This window comes from Myotis myotis, unplaced genomic scaffold, assembly GCF_014108235.1.
Source record: "Myotis myotis isolate mMyoMyo1 unplaced genomic scaffold, mMyoMyo1.p scaffold_m19_p_17, whole genome shotgun sequence".
NCBI classification, from domain to species: domain Eukaryota; kingdom Metazoa; phylum Chordata; class Mammalia; order Chiroptera; family Vespertilionidae; genus Myotis; species Myotis myotis.
In genome coordinates this window covers 7105703-7122782 of record NW_023416321.1, presented here as the reverse complement: position 1 = coordinate 7122782, position 17080 = coordinate 7105703, and the positions used below count along the sequence as shown (strand labels likewise).

The 17080-nt window shown below is 49.5% G+C and overlaps 1 protein-coding gene and 1 long non-coding RNA gene across 2 annotated transcripts; both read left to right on the top strand.

Moving 5' to 3' along the window:
• The first annotated feature begins 3537 nt into the window (after positions 1-3537).
• On the top strand, positions 3538-6214 carry EIF1 (eukaryotic translation initiation factor 1). Its single transcript, XM_036340338.1, has 4 exons — positions 3538-3723; positions 4426-4589; positions 4712-4813; positions 5380-6214. Exons 1-4 carry the CDS (start codon positions 3693-3695, stop codon positions 5422-5424), a joined length of 342 nt encoding a protein of 113 aa, XP_036196231.1. The 5' UTR covers positions 3538-3692; the 3' UTR covers positions 5425-6214.
• A 271-nt stretch (positions 6215-6485) lies between these two features.
• On the top strand, positions 6486-10603 carry LOC118671688. Its single transcript, XR_004972813.1, has 2 exons — positions 6486-8834; positions 10039-10603. It is a non-coding gene; the product is annotated as an uncharacterized LOC118671688 (long non-coding RNA).
• Positions 10604-17080: the final 6477 nt, after the last annotated feature.

Genomic DNA, 17080 nt, shown 5'->3' with positions numbered 1-17080 from the left:
TCTGCCATTCTTTTATACATTTGGAGTGAAGGAGGGAACCTAAGTTGGGCCCAGCAAGTTAAGGAGGGAACAGAAGGACTGGCCCAGCCGGTCCAAGGAACAGGCAAGCAAAACGCAGCGTGATAAATGCCAAAACAGTGAGGGCCCCGAGAAGGGCTCCACACGGCCTTCTCAGAGCAGGTCACCCCAGCTGAGTCCGGAAGGTGAGTGGGAGACACCAAATGAAGATGTTAGCAAACATGTCACAGTAAATGCAAAGGGAGTAGTATTCATGCATGACTTGCCAATCGGGGACATGCCCTCCGTATGGACCAGGGACTGTTGGGGTCCAACCCCAGCAGGTCCAGGGGTTCCCAAAGGTATGGACGGAGTCGGCGGAGAAGGAATGACACGGAGATAGCGTTCAGTTGATCAGCATAGCGAGGTTCTCCCTTTATTCTCCTGTTACATCTGTATTTATACCATTTGATTTTAATCCTATCCATTCTATTCCAAAAGTTAGGGCATTTGTTATCTCCATTCCAAGGTCACTACTCCATTGTTCTGTTAAGCTACAAGGAAGTAACTGAAGGAGATTATCCTAAGTAAAGATTATGTAGTTTAAGCGTGATTGTTCATAGTTAAAGTGATTAACTACCTGCCTGCCATTTAGTTAAGGCGTTTTACTGATTCCCTTCCTTAGTCCTGTTAATCCCTAACTCCAGGGAAAAATCCTCACCTGGGGAAACAACCTAATAACAACATAATGCTAAGAAGGGGAGCAAACATATTAAGAACAGTATGCCTTGTACCCCAGGTCCCTTGAAACCTATGTGCCGATGTTTCTTCCCTGCAGCGACTGTGTCAAGCAGCAAGGATGGACCGGCTTCCAGCAAGGGACGTGTTCCCAAATGGAGAGGCCAGAGCCAGGTTTTTAGAGGCAACAGTTGCAAGGAGCTGATGATCAGAGAGCTGGGTTGCTAGGGGAAAGAAGACCACAAACTCACACCATGTGTTTTCTGAGTGCTCGGCTGACCCGGTGGCCAGCAAGAGGGGCTGGGAGACAGGGACACTGGTTAGCGTACGATTAGGCACTTGTCACAGCCCTGGTCCTGGTTCAGGCTTACAGAACAAAAGCTGTTGGGTTACGTATCAACAGAAATCAAACAGCTCAGAGGGGCTGGTGGTTCTGCGGGCAGTTTCCGGAGTCTTCCTCTGTAAGCAGTCTCAGGGCTCACACTGCAAAAGTCCGAATGCTGGGCTGCAAGTCATCATATTGAAAGTTCTTACATATCCTCAAAGCGGGGGAAAGCATGTGCCAGGGGAAGGGAGAGCATGAGAAAACTCGGGGTGTTTCCTAGAACTGCTGTGGTGTAGAATGTGCGTGGGGGCGGGGGGGGGAGGGATTGGGGGTAGAGGGGTGATATGCCATAAGCCTGACCGGAGAGCTAGGGCCAACAAGAGCCAAGATAATTCGGAAGAACAACATGGAGGGGCCCGTCCTGCTAACATTAAGACAGTGTGTAGAGCTCCTCTAAGTAAGGGCGTGTGGCCGAGAGATAAACGAACCAGGGGAACAGAGCCAAGACTCTAAAAGTGAACCCGCACACGTGCAGAAACACGATTGTGACAGAGAAGGCAGGATGAGTCAGTGGGGCCAAGGTGTATTACTAAGTAAATGATGCTGGAACGATTGGCTCCCCATACAGGGGAAAAAATTAGAACCCTTCTCACACCACACGTGTGAGAGAAACACATCGATGGGTTGCCTCCTGCACGAGCCCCGACCAGGGCCTGGGCCGGGGAGGACCCTGCAACCACAGGTCCCAACCGGCTGGGCCTGAGCACATTTTAATTAATAAATGGAAAGAGCAAGGAAAGTCGACCACTTTGAAGGAAGTAACGCATCCGCATCTGGGAAGGCTCTACCCCACACAACGGACAACACAAAGAACACCCTTGCAGATGCCTGGATTCTCCTCCGGCCGGAGTCAGGTCCTCTCCCGTGAACCCCGGGTGGGCAGTCTTTTCTTAGATTAGCTAAACGAGGAATTTAGAGATTAGCCCACATGTAGGTTAAGACATTTTTTTTTTTATTTAGAATATATATATATATATATATTTTATTGATTTCAGAGAGGAAAGATGAGAGATAGAAACATCCATGATGAGAGAGCATCGTGGATCGGATGCCTCTTGCAAGTCCCCACTGGGGATCGAGCCCACAACCCGGGCATGTGCCCTTGACCGGAATCGAACCTGGGACCTTTCAGTCCGCAGGCCGACGCTCTATCCACTGAGCCAAACCGGCGAGGGCAAACAAAGACATTTTAAAATCGAGCCATTTTAAAACCTGGCCGGTTTTTCTCTGTGGTTACAGCGTTGGCCCGCCTACCCAGGGTCTTGGGTCCCATTCCCCGTCAATTCCGGGTACCTCCCTGGTCTGGGCGGTGCAGGGGGGGGGGGGGGGGGCAGTTGATGTGTGTCTCTCACATGCATGTTTCTCTCTCTCCTCTCCTCTCGCTCCTCCTCCTCCCTCTTTCCCTAACGATCAATGGAAAAAAATGTCGTCGGGTGAGGATTAAATAATAACAATAAAATAATAAATAAATAAATAAATAAATAAATAAATAAATAAATAAATAAAACGGAGCCAGAGCTGCCACGCCAGAGGCACTGCCTTGCACGCTTCTACCTCAAACCTTGGTCTGTTAAAACGGGACCAAATAATCGTTGGACCGGGCCTCGGACAACACTGTCCCAAAGCACTGCTGACAGAGACACCAAGAAGCCGCCATTGGGGCTCCGAGACGGAAAACTAAACACAATGTGTGAAGCGATCACCGGCGCCCGGCCATCGGCACCAATGGGAACGCCTCCCCATCAGCACCCGTTGCCGTTGTCCCCGATGGGCAGCACCTGGGCTCCTGTCTGAATGGATGGTTCCCAAGCAGCTCTTCTGACGCCGCTCAAATCAGTCCCGCTGTCCCTCCCTCTGAAGGGCCTTGTTATCTTTAGGTTAATGAAGTCTGGGTCATGTTACTGGGTGTTGATTCAAGGGCCACCCTAATCCACGTCCTCTGGCTCCCCCGACAGAGGACGTGGGCAACGAGGTGGGTAGGAGACCGTGGCCATCTGTCCGGTTCCGGAGCCTCGGCATCCAGGTCCCCTCTGAAGACGGCCGGCCACTCCGCCCCACGAAAAACCCCTGGCGCAGGGAGGGCTGCACCAGGGACAAAAACACGGAACCGGAAGAGGGAACCGAGTGCGTGGGCGCGCCCGAAACCTCCGCCAGTTTGCCGCGCCGCCGCCGCCTTCCTGCCGCACTGCGCAGGCGCGCAGACCGACCCCCGCCTGCCCCCCTCCTCCCACCTCTCCCCGGAGCCAAGGACGCCCGCCCGTAGCACTGAGCTTCTGCGCACGCGCCGTCCCGCCCCCCGGCCCCGGACCAATTGGAAGCGGCAGCGCCTGGGCGCCGGGGGCACGACGCCGTGGGCGGGGCCAAGACGTGAGGGCAGCGTGCTGGCGACACAGGGCGGTATATAAGTGAATACAGGCACCGCCCCTCGCCCCAGTGACTGAGCCGCCGCCGAGGACTCAGCAACCTCCCCCTTGAGCCCCCCTCGCTTCCCGACGCTCCGTCCCCCCTGCCCGCCTTCTCCCGCCGCAGCCTTCCGCAGGCCGTTTCCACCGAGGAAAAGGAATCGTATCGTATGTCCGCTATCCAGAACCTCCACTCTTTCGGTGAGCGACGCGGAGGGCCCGCGGGGAAGGCCCGGGTGGGGCGGCGGGGCTGTCTAGGCCCAGAGACGGCCCCGGGAAGGCCGCTAGCGCTCGGGCCTTTGTAAGTGGGTGCGAAGGGAACCTGTCTGTCCTCGAGGGCAGTGGGGATCGGGCCTGGGCCCTGGGTCGGCCCCTGAGCGTGACCGGAAGCCTAGGACGAGGTCAGCCCTTGGGCGGGCCCAGCGTCTCGGGTGGCGCATTTACTAATGGCTCCGGCCCCACCGCGGGCCACACCCGCCCCTCCCGCCACCGCGGCGTCACATCCTTTACGTCACCGCCGTTGTCCCGGGCCCCGGAGAGGGAGGCGGCCCCAGCCCTAGAGTGACAAACGCGCGCGCCAATGGGGCGGCAAGTCGGCCCCGCCTCGGAGCTCGGGTTCCGGTCGGTTGCATCAGCCGACTGGGGCGGTGCCCGCCCGCCCTGGCTCCCCCGACACGTGATCGGGGGCGGGCCCGGAGGCCCAGGCTTTTGGCGGGGCTTGGGCAGGAAGCCGCCCGTCCCCGACTGACCTGTTCCGGGGAGAGCCCACACGAGACATCATCTGATCTGACCCAGTTCTTGGCGATTTCAGGATTCGTTTTCTGCGCTCACCAGCGACCCAGTAGGGAGGGTGACGGTGGCCCCTGAGCCACCAGGGCTCTAAACTTCAGCCTTTCTTCCCAGACCCCTTTGCTGATGCAAGTAAGGGTGATGACCTGCTTCCCGCTGGCACTGAGGATTATATCCATATAAGAATTCAACAGAGAAACGGCAGGAAGACCCTTACTACTGTCCAAGGGATCGCTGATGATTACGATAAAAAGAAACTAGTGAAGGCCTTTAAGAAGGTAGGTCTTCATTGGCGGGATGGACCTTGAGTGTGCTCACATGGGGGCGCTGTGCTATTTTTCTCCCCCGGAAAGGGATGATGAGGATGGCCTGGCCTGATCTGCCTTGCTTTCCCTTGCAGAAATTTGCCTGCAATGGTACTGTAATTGAGCATCCAGAATATGGAGAAGTAATTCAGCTGCAGGGTGACCAGCGCAAGAACATATGCCAGTTCCTTGTCGAGGTGAGTTGGGTCACTTGCTGCATTGGTGTCTCTGCCCTGGCTAATCGCAGATCCTGCCTCATCTATTAATTTCTGCTGGGAAAATTAGCCGTTTCATTTTGTAAGGCTGGACGAAATGGTTGAGTTTCGAAGTACATAGACATGTATTTCCAAAAACAGGAGGAACTTGTCTGCCTTGGTTTACTTTTTTATGGCTCTACTTTCCCTTTTTAAAAAATACTTTATTGACTTAAAACCTTTATTGTTGAAAGTATTATATATGTCCCCTTTTTTATGGTTCTACCTTTAAAGGTTGCAAATTTAAATTGTGTGCAGACAGGTACTAAACTAAGGAAGTCTGGTTGGCTGTTCCTCCTAAGTGCTAAAATCTGTTACATTGTTAGTATTTAGCTAGGTACCCTGAGTTGAGAACCACTGTGCTCCCAGTGGTTGGGGTATGCATCTTGGCTCTTGGACTTCCCTTGCCCAGTGTAGAAGCAGGAAGATAGGACTATTTTGCTCCAGAATTGGAGACTTGAACTCTCTCAGTCTACTCTGTAAAACTCTGCCCTTTTATTTTTTTGCAGATTGGACTGGCTAAGGACGACCAGCTGAAGGTTCATGGGTTTTAAGTGCTTTTGGCTCACAGAAGCTTAAGTGAGGATTTCTTTGCAATGAGTAGAATTTCCCTCCTGTCCCTTGTCACAAGTTTAAAAACCTCACAGCTTGTATAATGTAACCATTTGGGGTCTGCTTTTAACTTGGACTAGTGTAACTCCTTCATGCAATAAACTGAAAAGAGCCATGCTGTCTAGTCTTGAAGTTCCTCATTTAAACAGAGGTCAAGCAGTAGGCGCCTGGCAGTGTCCAGCCTGAAACGGAGCAATACCGTGATGTTTCAGCCAAGCCCATGTCTGGCCAAAGCTCCTCACAGAGTTCCCTGCCCTCAGAGAATGTCACCGCCTGAACAGCCTTCCGTGAAGCTGGGAGGAGAGGGGTAAGGCAGCAGCGGCATGTGCACTACTAGAGGGAGCCTTCCGCAACCACAGATCTACACCTGACCCGGTGATGGAGCTTAGAGCAAGCAGCCTGCCACCTTCCCCCCCGTGAGGTGTAAGGACTTGTGGCTTGCCACCAAGGTCTTTTTGACCAGACAGATCCTAGCTCATTGTTGTCCAAACACCATAATTTGAGGCCAACCTTCTTATCAGAGTTAAACTTTTGACAAGGGAACAAATTTCAAACTGAAGTGTCAGTCATGTAGCTAGCTGTAGAGCTTGCAACTTCCTAGCAACAGCTGCCCAATGCCATGTGAAGTAAAGAAACAAATGATTTTTGGGGTGTTCTTTTTTCCCTCCTTCAGTTTTAATGTTATGTTATGTATTTAAACCCTTATTTAAATAAAACTTGTTTTCAGAAACACCTGACTTGCAGATTCTATTTTATGTATAGTCAATATCGTGTGTGTGAAAGAACCACAGAAGTGGGCAGGGAGTCCGTCTGACCCAGAGCTTCTCAACTGGGGCCTGAGCAAATAGGGCAAGAAAACGGTTAGTGAGCTTCTATAAGTTTCCCAAAAGGACAGACATAGTGTGGGGTTCACCTAATCTCCAAACCCCTAGAAAAGGCATGCAGAAGTGTGCTTAAAAAATTAGGTTTGTAGAATTAAAAAATATAGTGACAGATGTGTTTGTAAACAAATTAATATCAGGAGGCTATCCCTGACAAAGGACAATGAATAGTAAAGTATCGTGTACTCCAGGGTCCATTCTGTTAAACACAAAATACAATCCCGCATGTGGATCATAAACCAGTCCTAACCAGATACTGAAATATAGGCTTCCAACTTCTAAGAAAAGTTATAAGGAATCAACACTTCCTGTTTGTCGCCAGCCCCCATTTTGTAGATCAAGGTCAAACTAGAATGTGGAGGTTGTCTAATGAAAGGCTGAGCCAATGACAAATGCCCTGAAAATAGAAGAGGATTCTAATCACAGTGGTAGAGGCTTAGAACACAAGATCTTACAAAATCTGTTGTAACAACTCACCACTTAGTTCCCAACTGGTGGCATTGTTCAAAACATTTGGGTGATATTTTTAAATCAAGATTTAACTACAACAAAAGATTTAACTTTACCCAGAGCGACTTCTAGAAGCAACACTGAGGGCCAGACCCACGGAGAAGCACAGAAGGGGGGATGAAATAGGGAGTCCTGCCATAGGTGGCTGTGCAGGTCCCGAGTGAGGCTGTTAACTGGTGCCTTTTAAGGACCTGCAGGGATTATTCTGAGATACGCTAGCAACACCAGTATTAAGCTGTCTACAACCAATCAAAACAATTATCTGAACAAACAGGAGGTTTGTAAATGCCCTAATTCGATTGATGTGACATGGGTGTATCTCGGGCTTGACGTAATAAAGCAATGTCTCCATTTGATGGTTGAGAACTGAGGTGTGGAAATGACAAGGTTAATAAGTGATAGAGTCTTATCTAGAACCCAGGTAAACTAGAACCCTGTCTGTTCTTCCCATCATGACCTGTACCTTCACAATTTAAATAACTCAATGTACAGACATTGTGTCTTGATTCATGCAGTGTACCTGGGGATCACAGGGCAAGCAAAGGTGAGTCAGCAGACACCCTGATGGGCTGTAAGACCAGGGTAGCCTTGCTGTGAGGCAGAAAGGGGCCAGTGCCATTACTTGGCTTAGCTAAAGAGCATAGAATCTGAGGATTGGGAAGTCCCCACTCTCATCCACGCCCAGGGGGGCATGTGAAGGGGCATTCTAGGCAAGGAGGCCCAGCAGTGAAAGCGCCCGGTGGGTATGAGGGCTGGAACAAAGGCCCTGCAAACACTGCCTCAGTATGTATCAGGCCTGTGCCACGCACTTAAGTATACATCAACCCTGATTTAACAGTCGGGACTCAGCCCCAGGTTAAAATAGGTTCAGAGAAGTGACTATATCAGAAAGTAGGTGGAGAGAAGGGAGTGGAGGAAAAAGAGGGGTGGGAAGTTGGTGTGAGATCCTCGTGGGCTCAGTCACAAGCCGAGATCCACCCCTTCCCCCACGTCCTCCCCTCTCCCCTGCCCCACCCCAGGCAGCAGCCCTCCTTTGCCCACCCTCTGCAACAGAGACAAACATTTCTAAAAATGGTGTTTCGTAAAAGAGTGGGTTTAAGAAATTAAAGTTGGTCAGCTAGAACTACACAAGAATTTACAGCTACTTAAAGCCTCTTCAAATTGCTGTCAACTCTTTAAATAAATAGGTAAAAGGAAGTATATTTGATACCCAAGCCAGTTTGGTTCAGTGGATAGAGTCAGCCCATGGACAGAAGGGTCCCAAGTTCAATTGCGGTTGCAGGCTCTATCCCTGGCCCTGATTGAGGCACGTGCAGGAAGCAACCAATTGATGTTTTTTTCTCTCTGTCTCTCCCCCTCCCTTCCACTCTCTAAAAATCAATGGAAAAATAGCCTTGGGTGAGGATTAACAAAAAAAAGAAACAGTGTATTTGGGAACTGAATATTCTACCAAGTAGCTCTAGCATTAACCCCCTTCCTCATTTGCCATCCTTGGTGTCAGGGTTAGAAGGCTTTGAAATTAAGAGCTTGACTAATTTTTTTTCCCCAGGAGATAATTCTTTCAAAATGAGCACATAGCCTAAGGTCTCGATAATTTCTTTTTTTCTCTTTTGAGTTTTTTCTTTGTTTTTGTAAATTTCTTATACTCTTTAATCGTAACTCAAATATTTATAAAATATATGTCCACATGATAAAGGCCGTACATGACAAAGCTACAGCCAACATCATGCTCAATGGGCAAAATGTTCATAAAAGGCACTGTTCCTGGGGAGCTTGCTAAACACTGAGATTGTGGACCCACCCAGAACAGCTAGGCTCTCCTGTATCAGGGGACAGTGGGCAGGGCCCACCTGTTTTCCAAGGCCTACAAAGGTGTCTGAGCTGAAAAGAACTGTGTCATCTCTCAAATCTGACCCAACAACTGCAAACTCAGAAGGAATAATTGTTTAACACAACAAAAGGTAACATTGGCAAGAAATGCAAACGATTCTTACATAACTCCATGTAAACATAAAGTTCTAGAGAAAGAACATTGTTATTTTGGAATCCTCGCCTGAGGTTATGTTTTTATTGATTTTAGAGAGAGAGGAAGGGAGAGAGAAACATCCATGTGAGAGAGAAACCGGAGATTGAACCCCCAACCCAGGTATATACCCTGACCAGGAATTGAACCCGCAACCCTCTGGCACACAGGACATTGCTCCAACCAACTGAGCCACCAGCCAGGGCAAGATAGGTTTGTAAAGTTGATAAACATCTTTTCAAAAACATTACGAAAACCATGTCTGTTTGGCCTGTGGGTCCCTGTTATTCGTTTGGTATGAGGTATGACAGAGCCTCATGCTAGAATCCCCCGCCTACAAACTCCAACAAATGGCCCTGCCTTTAGGGCCAGAATATCTGGTCCCGAAGCTCTGAAGCTCTGACGTGGGGCCCAGGAACTGGCCTTTTTAACTATCAGCCAATTCCTCAGGAGGGCCACAAACCACCCTGGGGGAGCTATTGAGGAAACGAGCAGGGAAGCACGATTAGAGCTAAACTTCAGGGAAAGGAATCAGAAGTATTGTATTGAAGATCGTTTGAAAGGGGGTGGTAGAGGGTCAGAACTTGGTTACCAGCATTTGAGAAACTAGCCCGAGACTGGTGAGACTGTCCATGGCTTTGATCAGATTCTTAACAGAGCCACTACCCAAAACAGTTAAGAATCAGTGGTCCCTGGTTTCCTCCCGAGGCTAACACAGGCCCCAGGGGTTAACAGGTTTTCCAGGCCTATCACAACAGGCAGCAACAGTGCGTATTTCCATGTCAACTTGTAACATTAATAACTATTTAAAAATATTGGTAAATATCTCTAAAACCAACTGTGTGTCGGGTGGAAGGCGCACACACAGCAGCCTGGCTCCACGGTGCTCAGAAGCGGGTGTGACTCACTCGCTCCCTGGCCACTATTGCCAGCCACAGCCCAGCCACAGCAGTCTGAGCGTTGCACAGGTTAAATCATCTTTAATCATAGTCCTTTACGGTTAATTTATACCCAGCATGGACGATTGGTTAAAAACAGGAAACATAGGGAACACAAGATATGCTAACGTGGAGCACAAACATGTCAGTATTCGGTGTGTGCGGCAAGTCATTGATTCTCACTCTATTTCTGTGAAACAACAGGAAACGAGCACAAGGACAACGTCAGGGGCAGAGAGATGTGACATAGCTGGTTCCGTGATCCACCGTGGAGACAGAACTAAAGACCGCCGCTCAGCATCACCTGGGAACTGGTTAGGTGTGCAGAATATCAACCGCCTCCACACACCTGCTGAACCAATCTTCATTTTACCAAGTTTGAGAAGCACCGATGTGAACCATAAAAGCAGCAGACTTCAAATTGTGTTCTGCGAGCTGGTTAAAAACACACACACACACAACAGTATTATTATTAGTTTTCATTTTTTATAAGTGAATTTTTATGACAGTGTTAGATCTGCATTGAAATGCACAAAAACAGTTGAATACAGAAATCAATAATGTTGGGACAATTGGATGTCCACGTGCCAAAGAATGAAGTTGGACCCATACTTACCACCATATACAAAAATTAACTCAAAATGGATCACAGTCCTAAACATAAGAGTTAAAAAAAATAGAACTCTTAGAAGAAAATATGAGTTAATCTTCATAACGTTAGGTTAGGCAAAGAGTTCTTAGATATGACAATAAAACTGCAAGTGACAAAGAAAAAAAATAGATGAATTAGAGCTTATCAAATTCTAAAAACTTGTGCTTCAAAGGGTACTATCAAGAAAGTAAAAAGACGCCCAGCCTGTGTGTGGCTCAGTGGTTGAGCATCACCCTATGAACCAGGAGGTCATGGTTTGATTCCTGGTCAGGGCACATGCCTGGGTTGTGGGCTTGGTCCCCAGTGGTGGGCATGCAGGAGGCAGAGAATCAATGATTCTCTCTCTTCATTGATGTTTCTATCTCTCCTCCCTTCCTCTCTGAAATCAATAAAAATCCCTTTTTTAAAAAAAGTAAAAAGACAACCCACCAATTAGGAAAAAATATTTGCAAGTCATGTATCTGATAAGGGACTCAAATTTAGAATATATAAAGAACACTTACCATTCTTTATTAGACAACCTAATTGAAAAATGGGCAGAGGATTTGAATAGACATTTTTCCAAAGAAGATATTCAAATGGCCATTAAGTGCATGAAAAGACATTCACCATCACTAGCCATCAGGGAAAGGCAAATCAAAAGCACAGAGAGATACTGCTGGGACGACTCTAGTAAAAGAGATGGACCACAACAATTTTGGGTGGGGGATGTGGAGAAATGGGAACCCTCAGACGTTGCTGGTAGAAATGTAAAAATGGTGCAGCTGCTGAGGAAAATAGTCCGAAAGTTCCTCAAAAAATTAAACATAGTGTTACCATGTGATTCAGCAATTCCACTCCTAAGTATATCCTCAAGTGAGTTAAGAACATATATTCACACAAAACCTTGTACACAGTATTCATAGCAGCATTGTTCACAATAGCCAAAAGGCAGGTACAACCGAACCTAACATCAACCGATGAATGAATTTAAAAACTGTGGTGTATCCATACAATGGAATGTTATTCAGGAAAAAAAAAAAAAAGGAATAAAATACGGATACATGCTGCAACATGAATGAATCTTGAAAACATTATGCCAAATGAAAGAAGAAAATATATATATATATATTAGAGGCCCGATGCACGAAATTTGTGCATCTGCCTCGGCCCCTGCCACTGCAGCTTCATCCAGAAGGTCGCCCTTCATCCTCTGCCAGGGATAGTTTGGAGTCAGATGGGTTTATAAATACTGGAGAACTTCAGTAAGCCTGAAGAAACACACGGTGCCTTTCCCTTCCCTCAAATAGCCTTTCACAGTAGCCAGTGACGTCATGGCAAAAGCAGCCATCAATATCTCCAACCTACCCCATTCTCTGGCTCAGTAGCGACAAAGTGAAGGGAAGAGAAAGATACACCATAGAGGGAACAGGAAAGCAGCAAGAAGATTTTTTTTAATGCTTATTGGAATCAAACTGCCCAGGTTCAAGTCTCAGTTGTGCATCTGATGAGCTGTGTCCTGGGCAAATCACCATGTTGAGTCTGGGATTTGATTTTACTTACTTAGAGCAAGTTATCCTACTAGTGATTCCGCAGTGCTGGCAGAAGATACAAGACTCCAGGGTCAGAGACAACTCACTTTGTTACTCACACCCCCAGCTAGCAGCATGATTTGCATCAATTCCTCTTACCCCACAAGCTCCTTGGTGATGACATAATATGGACCCACAGTGGTGGTATCTCTGCTGAGGACCACTGAGCTTGGGAAATCTATTGGTTTTGGTTTGTTTCTAATTTTTTAAAATATATTTTTATTGATTTCAGAGAGGAAAGGAGAGGAAGAGAGAGAGAGAATCATCAATGATGAGAGAGAAATCATCAGTCGGCTGCCTCCTGCATGCCCCGCACTGGGGATCAAGCCCACAACCCGGGCACGTGCCCTGACCAGGAATCGAACCAGTGACCTCCTGGTTCATAGGTCGATGCTCAACCACTGAGCCACGCCGGCTGGGCTGTTTGTTTGTTTTTTAATCTATTGTTTTTCCAGTCAGCAGCAGCAAGCTTGCTCTTTGACCCATAGGGAGACATTACCTCATGCCTTGAGGTTACTCACTTCAAACACAGCCCTGAGACACGGTGCAGGTAGAGACAGGTCATGCCCTGCATTCTTGGCGCACAGGAACGCTCAAGGCCCGTGGTGGATTGCTTCTACCAACAATCACCAATCTCGGTATCTCAGTTTCTTTGGCTATAAACTAGGGGCCATCGTATCACCCTTCTTGTGGGGCTGTGATGAGGATTATAAGACAAGTGCTCCCTAAATGTCAATCGCCATTATTAGGGGAAGAGGGAGGTGAAAACGCGTTGTAGATGTCAGCAGGCTTACAGGGAGGAGAAGTTCAAGTAAGGGGTAAGGAGAGGCCTCTCTGCTCACTTCCCCCACCACAACATTCAGGACACTGCTTCCCCTCCAAGAGACAAGGAACAAAGACCTGCTTGATCACCATTGGGTCCCCAGGGTCAGCACCGTGCCTGGCACAGAAAAGCATTTAAAGAAAAAAAATATTTTTAATCCTCAACCAAGGATATCGTTTTTAAAAATATATTTTTATTGATCTCAGAGAGGAAGGAGAGGGAAAGAGAGAAACATCAATGATGAGAGAGAATCATTGATTGGCTGCCTTCTGGGGATGGAGCCCACAACCTGGGTATGTGCCCTGACCGGGAATTGAACCGTGACCTCCTGGTTCATAGGTGGACACTCAACTTCTGAGCCACGCCAGCCAGGCCTCACCCAAGGATATTTTTCCACTGATGCTTAGAGAGTGGGAGAGAGAGGGAAAGACAGAGAAAAACATCGATGTGAGAGAAACACATCGGTTGGTTGCTTCTTGCACACGTCCTGACCAAGGCCCGGGCCGGGGGAGTGGGGGCCTGCAACCAAGGTACGTGCCCTTGACTGGGATTGAACCCAGGACCTTTCAGTCCACAGGCTGACGCTCTATCCACTGAGTTAAACTGGCTAAAATTTTTTTTAAAAATAAATAGATGAATGAATGAATGGATGAATGAACAAATGAAAAAGTGAAGGCACAGGGCTCTGAGCAAGCAGGAGGGTTTTGGATGAAGGGCCCTGGGGGAGGGACTGCACCCTCCAGTGATGGAGGAAAGGAGAAAAGGACAGACGGGGCTCATATAACTATGGTCATGGCCGGGAGAAGGGGACTGACAGTCAGATAACCTTGGAAGTAAAGGGAGAGATGATACACCAGGTTGCCAGGCAACAACCCAGCTGCAGAATATTAATCTGCAATGGAATCAACTGGCCACTTTCAGGTACTTTCCTGTTTGCACGGGGAGGGGTACAGGAAGCGGGGGTGTCCTCTGTCAAGAACTGGGGAACAGCCTGGCAGGTTCTGAAGCGGAAGAGGAGCCGCCAGCCGGGTGCATCCCACATCACTGAAATGACAAACCGTGGGAGCAGGCTGGGAGGGAGGAGAGTGAGGCCAGGTGGGGCAGAGGGAGACCCAGGCAGGTGGGGGAACTGGAGGTCGCAGGGAAGGTCGATTGGGCTTCTGGAGGGCGGGCCAGGAGGCTATGGGTGAGGAGAGGCAGCAGTACTCGGAGTCCAAGAAGACTGCCCGGTTCCCAGCTCGGCTCCCTCATCCCACCTGTGGGGCCTGCGGCGAGCGCCTTCACCTGGCTGACTGACCCTCACCCCCTCGCCTCTGAAATGCACCGAGGAGCTGCTTCTCTCTCACACTAGCAGGTGCTTTTAGCATTATTTCCCCATTTAAAACCACGGTCTGACTTTGCTCAACAAAACACTTCCCAATACTTCATTATGAAAATGCTCAAAACACACAGAAAAGTTGAATTGTAATGTGGGCCCTCAGATGCCACCACCTGGATTCTATAATTTATAATTTCATTATCTCGATCTCCTATCTGTTCAGCCATCTTATTTTGCATACATTTCAAAATAAATGCACAGGAGACTTCACCCTGTTTGTTACAGTTCTTTCTTTTTTAAATAAAATTTACTTAGAGTGAAACGCACAAATCCTAAGAGGGCATTCGCTGGGTTTGGGAGCCTGCACAGTGTTCTGGGCTTGAGTTTGAGTGTTCAGTGCGGTCATATGCCTGTGAGCGCTCATTCAACAGTGGGAGGTGTTACTGTTAAGATATGGGAACCCCCCCCTCTACGACCCCACCCCCCGCCGGCATGGCTCAGTGGTTGAACTTTGACCTATGGACCAGGAGGTCAAGGTTCAATTCCTGATTGGGGCAAAAAAATAAAATAAAATAAAAAAGATATGGGAGGCAAGACGGTTCCCAGGGTGGAGGCCAGGGTGACCCAGTGCTGTGGGAGGCAGAAGGTGGGGAGACCTGAGGAGCTAGTGTGAGGCCTACATGGAGGAGGGGGCCTTAACCTGCTCAGGAGGGGGCTGCCAGGGACTATTGCGGGGAAGAGTGGAGAAGAAAGTAACCAAGGAAAGGGGGAGGTTGTCCTGTTAGTCAGCACAATGCGGCAGCCTGAGGCGGGTGAGGCTGTGGAGATGGAAATCCCCAGAATGATAGCAGAGCCGTACTTAGAACTTAACGTGGCCAACCCTCACCACGGGCCACGAGTACCTGAGTACCTGGATCCTTCTCAGGTCTGTGACTCGCCTTCGATTGGAGAGTCAGGAGGTGCTGCTGAGCTGGGGTTCCAGCCCAGAATTGCCAACCCCTGTCCCGCAGACTCCAGCCAGGCGTCTAGGCCTCGCCCTCAGCTTCTGATCTGGGAGGACTGGGCTCTGTGGGGTCTGAGCGGCCTGTGAGGGTGGGGCTTAGGGCTCCCAGGTGATCTCAATGTGAAGTGGGGATTGAGAGCCACAGTCTCCAAGGCACAGGTGGGCATCAGGGGAGAATGTTCCAGGGGAGGCCAGAGAGGGAAGGCAGAGGCTAAATTGGGGGCACCTCCTGCTCTCTCTCCCGGGCAGCCAGGCCTGTCCCTGGCCCCTGAGCTTGGTGGGTGGCCTCCCCAGCTCAGCTGAGAGCAGCAGCTGGCTGTCCTCTTGGTCCCGGACAGCAGGCAAGGCCATGCGTCGTTCTCCTACTTCCCGAGCCCCAGTCCCTGCCCTGGGAGGTATCACGGATGCCCATGTTGACATGAACCCCTCCCAGGTGTCACTATTTGTCCCAGCACCTTCACTTCCTCCGAGGCCCTGTTGCCTGGGACAGGGTGACTGCGTCATTATCAGCCTCCAACTTTTCCTCCATCGATAACCAATCAGGAAGCCGGCAGGTGATCATCAGTCACACTGACGTTTCCCGAGGCCACCTGTGGCCAGGTGGGCAGAGGTGCCCTTGGAGAGCCTCCCTCCCCAGGAAATGCTCTCCCCTTGCCTGGGTACCATTGTTGTGTGTGTGTGTGTGTGTGTGTGTGTGTGTGTGTGTGTGTGTGACCCCTCCCCTAGAACCTAGACTCCACCAAAGCGAGGAGGAAAGAAAGGGCCACCACACTCCTCTCCTATCCCCGGGGCCTCATCCAAACCCTGGCTTCCTGCCGGTGCGTACTCCCTGCAGTGAGAATGGAATAGACGAGCAGCCCAAAACCTTAACGCGCATCTCCCTGAACTGTGTTTGGAAAATCACCTGCACACTCACCCGGAGCCGGTTCTTGCTGACAGGAAGAAGCCTTCCGGAGGCTGGGGCCCCTCGCGTTCATTCTCTGTTGCTGCCCTAAAATCACCACCCACTTAGGCGCTTCAGACAACACAAGTCCATCCTCTCGCAGCCTGTGGGTGAGAAGCCAGGCTCAGCGCGCTCCCTGGGCCAAAATCGAGCGGTGGCCAGGGCTGCGTTCCTTCCTGAGGGCTCTGGGACAGGGGTGGGCAAACTTTTTGACTCGAGGGCCACAATGGGTTCTTAAACCGGACCGGAGGCCGGAACAAAAGCATGGATGGAGTGTCTGTGTGAACTAATATAAATTCAAAGTAAACATCATTGCATAAAAGGGTACGGTCTTTTATTTCAATAGTTCTATTCATTTCAAACGGGCCGGATCCGGCCCGCGGGCCATAGTTTGCCCACGGCTGCTCTGGGATGAACCTGCCTCCAAACTCATCCAGGTCGTTGGCCAAAGTCAGTTCTTTGTGGAGGTGGGGCCTGAGCGGGGGCCCCTCTCTGCTTCTGACGGCCACCCGCACACCTCATCCTGCCCGCCTGCTGCCCTCACCCGCCCTTCTTCAATCCGAAAGGGCAGGCCAAGTCTTTCATTCTTCAGATCTCAGACTCATCCTTCAGCCACGTCACTTCTGCCTCCAGCCAAAGAACCTTCTCTGTTCTTATGGGCTCATCCGATTGAACGGGACCCACTCAGATACCCCAGATAGAGCGCTCTACTTGAAATTCTGTGACCTTAATTACAGCTGCCAAGTCCCTCTTGCCATGTAACGTCACATAGTCACATGTCCCGGGGGTTGGGGGGGATGGACATCTTTGGGGGAACATTATTCTCTGCCCACCACCCCCACCCCACCCCCCGGGAGAAGAAAGATCCCAGAATTAGGTGGACAGAGACCTGAATTGTTGTTTTTTTTTTTAAATATATTTTTATTGATGTCAGAG

Bases quoted from the DNA above. Each gene is read 5' to 3' on its own strand.
- EIF1 (XM_036340338.1), top strand. From the start codon at position 3,693: ATGTCCGCTATCCAGAACCTCCACTCTTTCG. The intron at 3,724-4,425 runs GTGAGCGACGCG...CTTTCTTCCCAG, and splicing joins CCAGAACCTCCACTCTTTCG to ACCCCTTTGCTGATGCAAGT. The intron at 4,814-5,379 runs GTGAGTTGGGTC...ATTTTTTTGCAG, and splicing joins TATGCCAGTTCCTTGTCGAG to ATTGGACTGGCTAAGGACGA.